The sequence below is a fragment of the Gasterosteus aculeatus genome, chromosome 11, assembly GCF_964276395.1.
Source record: "Gasterosteus aculeatus chromosome 11, fGasAcu3.hap1.1, whole genome shotgun sequence".
NCBI classification, from domain to species: Eukaryota; Metazoa; Chordata; class Actinopteri; order Perciformes; family Gasterosteidae; genus Gasterosteus; species Gasterosteus aculeatus.
Window position 1 is genome coordinate 17,555,841 of NC_135699.1, and position 10,789 is coordinate 17,566,629.

At 44.5% G+C, this 10,789-nt stretch overlaps 1 protein-coding gene across 2 annotated transcripts; it reads right to left on the minus strand.

The window, feature by feature from the left end:
- Positions 1–865: 865 nt before the first annotated feature.
- Positions 866–10,789, minus strand: mmd (monocyte to macrophage differentiation-associated). 2 transcript variants are annotated; one of them, XM_078084179.1, is made up of 7 exons: positions 10,218–10,789; positions 3,630–3,711; positions 3,380–3,540; positions 3,188–3,262; positions 2,997–3,098; positions 2,294–2,363; positions 866–2,090 (listed from the first exon to the last, which is right to left on the minus strand). In XM_078084179.1, the coding sequence occupies exons 2-7, from the start codon at positions 3,705–3,707 to the stop codon at positions 1,887–1,889; spliced, it is 690 nt and encodes a 229-aa protein (XP_077940305.1). In that variant the 5' UTR covers positions 3,708–3,711; positions 10,218–10,789; the 3' UTR covers positions 866–1,886. The 2 variants fall into 2 exon arrangements, with proteins under 2 accessions (XP_077940305.1, XP_040046428.2); XM_040190494.2 differs by lacking the exon at positions 10,218–10,789 and adding an exon at positions 4,571–5,254.

Below are 10,789 nucleotides of genomic sequence, written 5' to 3' on the forward strand. Positions count from 1 at the left end.
TCAAATGAGCTGAAGTTATTTCAGTCTCAGTAGGTTCAGTCCTGGACTTGATATTTGTGTTTGGTTCCATTTAGAGTTTAATAAAAACACAAAGTACTCTCTAAAAGAAAGCCAACATCATCCCAATACAACTGGTCAGATCCCAGTCCGTACTGGTGGAACGTTGTCCATCCAAAGCGTTGCGTGGAACAGGCTTTTTAGAGACATGGATTAAGATTACACACACAGATATCTAGATACGTACCCGCTTCTCACTACCTGACCGGAGTCTATTCCCGTGCCTTGAACACACCGTGTCCCGGTAACGTGAAGCCCTCACAGAGACCCGACCGGCCCGAAGGGGGCTTCTCGCCCCAAAACATCTAACACGTATTATTATTCATTACCAACGCTGCTGGTTTCCGACCGGTAACCATCGTCTTCATGGCAACACCAGCGCACTGTTTGTGTGTGCAGGCGGCTCGTGAAAGGTGGCGGTTGTCATGGAAACAGGAGCGTGGCGTGCGTGTGCACGCGCGTCCTGCTCGGTCTTTTGTGGTGTCCAATAAATCCAATAAATAAATCCTTTTCCTCCGTGTCGGTTCTTAATATTTCTGGGTTAAGAGTATTTCACGTTCGCTTTAATTCTATTTGTGAAGTGAATTATTATTTTTTGCAAACTAAAATATCACAATGTAGAAGTAAATCTGTACCAAAATTAATTTTGTTGACCATAGATCATTTCAATAAAACAAATTAGTAATTTCACAGCACTAGTCTGGCTTTGTAAGTATTAACCAACTCATCTAGATTTACTTTTAATTGTGTAATAATTAAATAAACTGAACATGTTTTAAAACCCTGAGAGAAGGTGTGAACGAGGACGTCTGGAGGCTCGGCATCATTTATTATGGTCACAATAGAATGGGGGGGGGGACATTCATGTGAATATGCAGCAGCACCATTAACAATCAATGGAAAAGACACAAAAAAAGCAGCAGTTCTGTTTTGTTTTTGTTCTTCTCACCCTGCGGAGGCCGGGATCACGTAATCAACGGGTCGGACGACAGGAAGTACAAACGTTTACAAAACACAGTGGTTATTAACTTAAGAAATGTGCCATGTGCCCCCACCCGAGCAAATCTACACGAGAGATGGAGCGGCGTGGGGATGCAGACAGGAAGCGGTTGGTCCTCGTGGGAATGAGACGCGCCGCTTCTCACGCTGAGAACAACGTGTTCCCTGAAACTGGTTTGCGTTCATCGTTTGGCTCATTTTGGCCCTGAATCGCTGATTTGGTCACTTCCCCCGCCCCACCAGCAGGGGGCGCTGAATACTGACAGGAGAAGCTGTGGCTGATCAGAGGACAGATAACAAACCGCGGGTCAAGAAGGTCACGTGGATCAGACTGTAAAAAAGGTAAATGACTAAACTGAGCTGTTGTGACAAATTGTCTCTAAAGAAATAGATTAGAAACCTTTGGTTTCTTTTGAAAATGAAACTGTTTTGTTTTTCCTCAAACGCAAAGTCGGAATTAAGAGCCCCCCCCCGCTACTTTGTAAGAGCCGATTCTTAGCACCTCGTATCCGCAGCGTTCAAGTGGAAGAAAATCCAAGTTTACAACAAAGAGAATGATGAGAACAATAAATCACCCGAACGTGGAATGTGACAAACGATACAAAAGACTCCTGAAATACTCAATGAGTTCATTGTAAAAAGCCCCCCCCCCCCCCCCCGCTGTCCAGTTGGGTTTCTGCCTGAAGTTGTACAGCTTTTTGTTTAGTCATGGCGATCCTAGAAGATTCTCCGCCCCGTAAGAAAACAGTAAACAATCTACGGTCATTATCTTCGGGACTCGGCTCAGCTGCACGCAGACGCTGGAGGCATCGGACCCCCCCCCCCCGTGATCACGTCTGCTGGGGCGCCTCCGCGCCGGGGGCCTTGTAGAGGTACTTCCAGATGGCGTAGTAGTGCACGGCCGCGGCCAGCGCCACGAACACGTGCCAGATGGCGTGGGCGAAGGGGATGACGCCGTCGCTCTTGAAGAAGAACACGCCGAGGCAGTAGATGAGCCCGCCGCACGCCAGCTCCTGGAGGCCCTCCGTGTTGCTCTGCAGGGGGCCAACGAGACGCCGTGAGTCGCCGTGAGCTTGAGAAGACTTTCCTCAGTTCAAGGCGCATCTTTCTAAAGCATCGCTTTAATACGAGCTGACACCACTAGAGGGCAGCAGGCCAAAGAGATTCCATTTAACTGGTCCTCCCTTTGCTGTGAATCAAATACAACGGGACTGTAAATCATGAAGAATGACGTTACCATTGATGTCACGACTGACGCGGGGAAGAATCCCATCATCAAGTAGAACGCCAGCTCAACAAGTTTATACCTGGGGAGACAAACGGAGACGACGCGTTCACTGAGTCACGGACTTATCAGCTTCCGTCCCGATGAAGATACTGTACGTCAATTAGGAACAAACTAATCTGCTCATGATGTTTAAATGTGTAATCTGACCCTTTGTGTGAGAATATTCTGTGGATTATACATTAACATGCAAACTCTTTCCCACAGATACGCAATCTAAGGCGGGACGTTACATCACTTGTCATTTAGCTGACGCGTTTATCCAAAGCGACTTACAATGAGTGCGTTTCAACCATAAGGAAACAAACTCAGAAGAACAAGATATAAGAAAGTGCAATTTCATCAAATAAGCCGATTTACAACCTGCTGTAGATAAGAGTCATTATAGGAAACAATTTAAGTGACACAATTTGTTTAGTGTTTCACTGGTTATTGTTGAGATTTGGTTTATTAGCTTGTTGATCCATCGACACACACTCAGGTTTGTATTTTATGACTTAGTCTATCTGCATCTGTAGATTTCTCCTACGTGTATCAAACGTTGGCATTAGTTATTCCTTGGTTAAGGTCCCTCAGAGTGTGAACAATGCATGCTTCATTAGATGCTGCCTACATGTCTCAACTAGTGGTCACGGAGACTGAGACCAGAACTCACTTTTCATGATAGTTGAAGACGTAGATGGTTCCAGCAGCAGCCATGAGCCACACAAACCAGCGCATGTGAGCCGCGAGGGGGCCGAGCTCACGCAGGTTCAACCTGAGCAGAAACACGCACATCCAGATCAGGCTCTCATGTAGGACTCAGGGCGCAAAGTGTCCTCAAAGTGTCCTCTGGGGGACGCTCACCAGGGTGTGTACGAGGCGGCGATGAAGAAATAGATGACCACCCTGTCGCACATGTGGAAACACTGCTCCACGGACCTGAAACAAACAAACCGGCCCATCGGTTTACTTTAACAAACCTCTGCATGGCAGGAAGTGACCATAAACCACCAGGTGAACGTTGCTATGACCCTGAACGCAGTGAGATGTTCACACCTCATGTGGCTCCTCTTCCAGGTGATGATGTGGAACACGGTGGAGACCAGGAAGAGGGCGCACAGGCCCAGGCCGTACACTAAGGCCGTCATCTTCTCCCAGCCGTTGTCCGACAGGCGGTGCAGCAGCGCCATGCCCACGAAGGCCGGCGCGATGAGGAACTGCAGAGATGGAACCAAACCGTTGAAACATCCCGTTAGGAGGCCAGGTTGATTGAAACATTAACGTGATATTAACGGAGGCCACCCACCGCATGGGTGTAGCAGTTGGCGGCGTGCTCGTAGCAGGTGGGCTGGTAGCGGCCGTTGGCCGAGGCCCGTCTGTTCATGAACCTGAAACACACAGAAATGGAGGATTATGGATCGGCGAATGGACCCTGTACCACTTCCACAGAGAAAGCATTGATTTAAAGGGGGTTATCTTTATTGCAGTTCGAAATACAATAAAGGAAATTAAGCAACGGGGCTCAAGGTTTTACGGTGCGATAGGTAGATGTCAATCACAGAAATAAACACGAGAGCACTCCAGGTGGGAGATAAGAAGTAGAGAATAAATAATGGACTCTAATCTTTACTTAGAAACCAGTTACATCATATTACACGCTACGATTTTTGTAAATATCGTTTTTTAGAGACCTCAGTTTATTGTGTGACGTTAACCATAAGATGCTATAACTTGAACAATGTAACAGAATTCATAACATCACATAAATAACATATTCGTCTATGCATTAGGTTACTCCTCCTGCTTTAACAAACTGTATTTAATATCATTTCCCATTTCAGAGAGCAGATTATTGTGCTTCTTTTACTGGTTAACATTCCATTCAGAGCTGAAAGCAACATTTGTAGTTATATGATTTAGTCAAAGATGAATTATGAGTGTCTGGTTTAAATAACGTTAGTCCACAGACACTAAATGTACAGTGATATTATTACTGCTTCTTGTTGACACTCAAACGAGTTCAAAAAGTGTCTCAGGATTTCAGTCCAGTTAAAACGTATCGACGGTTTCTGATGGCAAAATGAAACCACAATCACCATCAAAACAAAACGGAGTTATTGTACATGAAGAATAAGTCAACCGATCACAAGTGAAACCAAAACGACAGTGTGACGTCACACCAGAGGCCCCACCCCCAGAGAAACATAACGTTAATTTATGACAGTGACATATTAGCATTTTACAAACCTTTGAAAGCTGTTTATTCTCTTCATTTCAGTGCTTTATCCCCCACAGGACGCAAAAGACGTGAAAAGATCTAAGTATAAATCTAATACTTTACTTGGTCTGACATCAGCGAATGAAAGCTCTGCTCAACCAAAGAATAAAACAATGAACCTGGCAAAAGGAGGCAGACCGCCTAGCATTAGCGAGCGAGCTAACGATATGCTAATCATGGGCTAACTTTCACTACAGCTACAAGGCACGGGAAGCGTCAACTTCTCCGACTACGAAGGCCCCATTTTAGTCGTTTTCTTAATACCATTCTGTTACAAATACTGGCTCACTGTCTCTTCTTCAAGCTGGAAATATCCATGAGCACCAGCAGCTGCCCGGCGCAGACCGAACAAAAAGACCCCCGCTAGCACCGGCCAATGACGGGCAACTCCACCCCCGGTGAGTCGCTCAGCTGAAAATATGGGCGTGCTTTTGGTGCCTTTGCGCTCAACGGGTGACGGTGGCGTGAGCCAATGAGCGGGGAGATGCGCCGGGGAAGCAGGCCAATCAGATGCTAAGTAGGCGGTGTGATGTGGAGAGTGATTTGGATTGACGGCAGAGTGAGCCAATGAGCGGGGAGATGCGCCTGGGAAGCAGACCAATCAGGTGCTAGGTAGGCGTTGCGATGTGAGTGTGATTTGGATTGACAGTGGAGTGAGCCAATGAGCGGGGAGATGCCGGTTGTTAGGGAGGCGGTGTCGTGTGCAGCTGCTCGTATGATTTCTCATCGGGGAGGGATTAGTGGATGATTAGAATAATAGAGATTGCTAAAAAATAAAGTTGACCCCAAAGTTTGCAGTTAATAATGACTGATAATGTATTTTTGTGTCCCTTGCCCAATGTGGTTTTATACAGTTTGATTTGATTTTAACAGAAAGATTAGTTCAGCCAAACGTGTAGAAACAATATTCACATCAACATAAATTATTCTGAGCTTGATTGGTTAATATCACAGTGTTGCCTTTTTGCTGTGGTGATAATGATGGATGACTGGAAGAAGTACTGGGAGGAGATTTAATATCAATGCTAATAAATCAATGCTAATTGATAAAATAATATCAATTTAGTTAATCTTTTGAAACAACTGATTGACTGTGTTTTTGGTATCATGATATTCTGCACTTCATACAGCATAAAACACAGGCGTTCTATTTACTATTTATTTGACAGAAAAGTGCACAGATCACACAGCGACTGTGAAACCGCTCAGTTACGTAAGAGCACTGCAAGTGTTTGATGCAACTATTACATAAGAGCAAACCCGATGAACCCTGCGCATGTTTTCTCTGACAAACGTTTTTTTCTTTCATCGGGTACAGATAACCACTTTCTCTTGAATTACAACTAGTATCTTACAAAAATAGATCTCTTATATATCAGAAAACCCTAAAAAGAAAGGTGAGGCCTATGAAATGAAAGTTATCTGGGCCTTTGTGGCCTTTGTGGTGTTTACACACAATTAGACTCTCAGCTGTACAGTTAATTTATCAGACATTCATTTCCATATTGAACATGTTTTACGAAATGATTGTGTTTATTATTTTATAATGGTTAACAAATCACATTGTTCACTACTTGTGTGACGTCAGACACAGCTTCTTCCTACTTCCTGCTTTAGAGGTTGAAAGTTATGGAATTTCGGGTTTTCCTCGAATGCAGCATTGCCCACGTTAACTCAGTGTGGCATTTAATGTGCGGCTTCCCTCTCCTGACTCGTTGAGCAAAAGAAAAAGCTTTGACACATGGACATGTGTTAAGGTAACATTCCAATAATAAAGCGATTCAATTGGTCATCAATGCATGTTTAAGGAAAGCTGCCAAAACTCCATGAACCCATCAGAGCAATGAAGGAGTCACGTCTCTGCCCTCATAGGTGCCAATCAGCTAAAAGGGGGGATTAAGGACCTGTCAATCAAACTGCAGGTCCACACAGTCCTAAGAAGGTGTCTCATTTTAATCTTCTTTAATTAATGATTCACATGTTGAATGCTAACGACGTGCGGGCGGAATGAGATTCATCTTTTTATTTTTCAAAGGATTATTTTAAGCTCATATAAAAGGAATCATTTCTGAGCTTAATCATGTCTCATCAGGCTGATAAGTCTGGGGTCAGAGGTCAGACATCCTCACTGTGCCCAGCTGACCTGGTTTCAGTTACTAAAGCCGAGTTTATCGTTGTGCGTTTTCAGAGAAACGCAGGCACACGCACACGCAAGAGCCCCTTGCGTGTCCCTTGCGTGTCTTTTCTCCCCTTCTTGCGTGCATCGTCCCAGTTTCTAGACTAGAGTCAAAAGCGACGCAGCCTCCTGCAGCCCATTGGTCTGCTAACTGCATCCTTTCTGAGTCTCACATTCCCGTTTTCATATCAAAACAAAGACCTTTGAAGAGCGAACGAATCAGATTGAAGAGATTTTGTCGGAAGAAATACCACCACTTCTACAAGCCGCCATTGGAGGACTATGAGGACGCGCGGATGGCCTCCGATTCGTGGAGGGAGATCTCTGCAAACGCCGGTTTGTTCAGGGGAACAAAGTTGTGGAGGAAAAGACGCGAAAGAGCGGCGATAAAAAGCCGCAGTGGTGATGCACGGGGCAATAAAGTCTCTGCTTCCACAAAGGACTTCCACACACAAAGACGTCACTCTGTAGGTCGCCTTCGACCAAACACGTTACTCCACCTGGTGTTCTGGCGGTGAATTGCTTCGCAACACATGCAAGACTTTTAGAACCATGAATTAAAAACGAGTCCATCGACACGACTGCGCGAAAAGACGCAGTTGGAGAAGCATGCCGGCGCCTTAAGCTACTCGTATATCGTATTCATCATTGCATACAGAGGACACAACGGGTGGGACGTCTTTACTGAGTGACCACATGGTGACTGAGCTCATGTGAAAGAGGCTTTTCGTGGCGCGGCGTTAAACTGCTTCATAATCCGTTTACGCTTTCATGCTCGAATGCGTCGCCTGACGTTCACTTCCTGTGAGGAAATTCATACAGAAGAGATCTATGGGACGTCCCGGGGACTGAAGGTCAAAGGGCTCTGAGGCATTAGTGCCCGAAAAAAACACACACGGCTTCCACAGAAGCTGCTACAAAAAAACATAATTGAAATAGTGCATTAAAGATATGAGTTAAACTATTGACAACAAAATATGTCCATTCAGAATGCAGAGCAAAAGTATTTAGCTTTCAGCAACTATGTAACAATATGTTAAACAATAATTATTTTTTGAAATCAATTAATTCCAGAGAAGAAAATATTTTAATGTGTTTTGATTTTTTTTTGTCGACAGAAACACGATTTCATGATGTTATCGTGATGTCTATAGAAAAATAAAAAATGATCTTTGGCTCTGTTTGGTCTGACTTTTGTTTCCTGTTTTGGGCCAATGAATAATATTAAAACTAGGAGTGTAGTAGTGCAACCTTAACTTTATGTATAAAGGGATCATTTACTGTATATTATGTTATTAACGTGGTATCAATACTTTGGTTACACAGGTTTAAGAGCTTCGTGGTTCATGTGTTACTGTTTTAGTTCAATAAGAACGAGGAAGTGTTGAGCTCATCTGATATTCTTCACTCTTTACTAGAATAAGTTTTGATTTGACTGGTCAGTGTTTGTAAAATAGAAAACACCTTTCCCATCTTTCTTTATATTTCATGGCGGTTTCTGCGAAGCGGCGGGATTACTTTGAGGCTTCTGGGAGCTGCGGGATCTATTCCTGAGGCCGTAATCACAGACCAGTAATCGGGCCACATGGACGCAGGTCCAGCTTCCTGCCTCTGATGCACAATTATCCAAAAGAGGCTTAAAAACAGCACAAAACCCGCGTGGACGAGTAGAATAAACACATTTATGGGAGAAAACGGGATTGACTTCAACTATCTCTAAATTTGATTTGTTATGTAGTGGAAGTGATGGTTAAAAAGTGGCTCAGCTGTTCTGAACATGTCTGTTTAAATGTGCAAATAAAGTTATCAAATATGTCCATCGGATAAAAGTCTCTTTCTATTATTATTTTTTGACATTTTCATTAATAATAAGAATAAAAAGTCTTTTAGAACTGAAATGTCGTATAAGTCAGGTGATGATTGACATGTGAACAAACCCTTCAGAATAAAGAGAAATCAAAGCATAAAGAAGTGGAGATTTTCACATTTTGTACAATTTTGAAGAAGCTACATGTGAATAGTATAAAAAACTAATACATATCGAATATATATTGACATGAAACTTCTTCAGAGCATTATTTCTCTGCGATGCTGTGTTTAAATATGCAAAGGAGGCATTTGCTAAGTTTGAATTTAAAAGAAATCTACCGTCACAAATAAAGTAAGATGAACACTTAAATATTGCATCTATGTTGTTTCATGGCCTCCGGTCTCCCGTGTGGTGTTTCTCCTTGTGAAGCACGTTGAAGGAACTGTGTTTATCAGAAACGGGTCATTTTTAAATATCATGAAGTCATAAACGATTTCACTTCCTACTTTAGAGTTTGAGTGTGCATGGATGCTAAGCTAGCCAGCTAACCAGCAACTACATCAATTTGATGATACAACATCGACTAATATGAAATACATCATTCAGCTTTCTGCGATTTATGGATCCGACATAATGTCTCTTTAACTAAACGTGATCTTTACTCATCAAAGTGAGACAAGAATGAAGGAACATTTTAAATAAAGTCTTAAAGATGCTCATAAACAACCATCTGAACTATTTGGGTTGTTTTTGACTTCATAAAGCAGGTTTGGTGAAACATTGAAGTATTGATTAGTAAAGTATTATGAATATATATATTAAATATGTTTACACTGGACAATTCAAAGTTAAAAATAATAAATATAAATCATTTCTGTCGTACTTAAGCCCCTCAAGGTGAAAAGAGATCTTCAAACCGAACCGTAATCGTTCATTTCTCCACATCTGCCCTGGAGCTGACGAGTCGGACGCAGCGCGAGCGGCGAGTAATCCCGCGAGTTACGCAACGCGCCGACATCCGTCCAGACTAAAGCTTCAGATGTTAAACAATAATCCCGAGTGGCGGCCAATCAAGAGCCGCGGCGGCCATGTTGCGCCCGCGGTGTTTCGGCGAGCGGGAGTCAGACGCAACGAGGGCCGCGTTTTGCACGAGAGAATACGGCAGCAACATCGTCAACATACTTTGATTCGTGTCGTTCACGTGTTCATCCGTGTTCATCCGTGTTCATCCGCGTTCATCCGTGCCTCAGCTTGTGTCTCTGTAATTGTTTCAGTTGTTCGCGTGTCTGTGTGTTGATTCTCAGTCTGTTTGTGCTCGTTTTCTTTTGGCGGGTCTCACATAATGAGTCTCTTTGTAGCCGTTCTATGTCTTTGTAGCCATTTTGAGTCTATCTGTGGTGTTTCTCTATTCTTGGGGGTGTGATTTGTCTCCGTGGCCCCTGACCCTTTGGCCCGCGTCCTCCAGGAATCCCTCTGTTGTTGTTTATCCTCAAACGCCTCATTTAAAATGGGCTAAGCGGCACAGAACGTTAAGACTCATTAAGTTCTTTGTCTACCACACTCGCCGTGATTCTCTCCCCTCAAGCCTCCAAGACCTCCTGGCTGCTCCCGCTGAGCGCGGCCCTCTTACCGTGAAAGTCTGATCCCGCGCAGGTAGAATCCCGGGGAGATGGTGGAGACGAGCGTAAGCACAGAAAAGAAAAGAAAAAAAAGAAAGTATTTTATGTACAAAGGTGAGTCCCGACGAGCTCCCTCAGACCATCGTGCTCTTCTTCTCCCTGAAGTCCGACTCCGCCGGCTCGTGGTAGGTTGTGATCATGTTGGCCGCGTCCCACCGCCCCTTCATGGCCGGGGAGGTCTGCATCACCACCAGCCTGACGGGGGACTGGGTCGGCACCGGGTCCGGGGCGTACTCCTTGGTGGGATCTTTGCCCCGGCAGTCGTACATGATACACGATATGAGGAAGACCAGGAGCAGGATCACGTAGCTGGCGATGAGGATGCAGAGGTTCAGGGTGACCGGGTCGATCTCCTGGTAGTTTTCCAGAAAGCCCATGGTGCCTGCTTCATGCTGGGGGGGCCCGCGAGGCCTCGAAGAACAAGCGCCGGAGGCGGAAGGGAAGGTGGGAAGGTCGCGCGGCTGCGGCGGACTGAGGAGCACTGAAGCAGCAGGGCGTTCTCCCTCCCTGTCCTCGTCAATCT

Excerpts from the sequence above, each read along its gene's own strand:
- mmd (XM_040190494.2), bottom strand. The coding sequence starts at position 4,596 with ATGAAGAGAATAAACAGCTTTCAAAG. Across the intron at positions 3,263-3,379 it reads TGGAAGAGGAGCCACATGAG|GTCCGTGGAGCAGTGTTTCC; the intron begins GTGTGAACATCT and ends TGTTTGTTTCAG. Across the intron at positions 2,364-2,996 it reads GTCTTCAACTATCATGAAAA|GTATAAACTTGTTGAGCTGG; the intron begins GTGAGTTCTGGT and ends TTGTCTCCCCAG.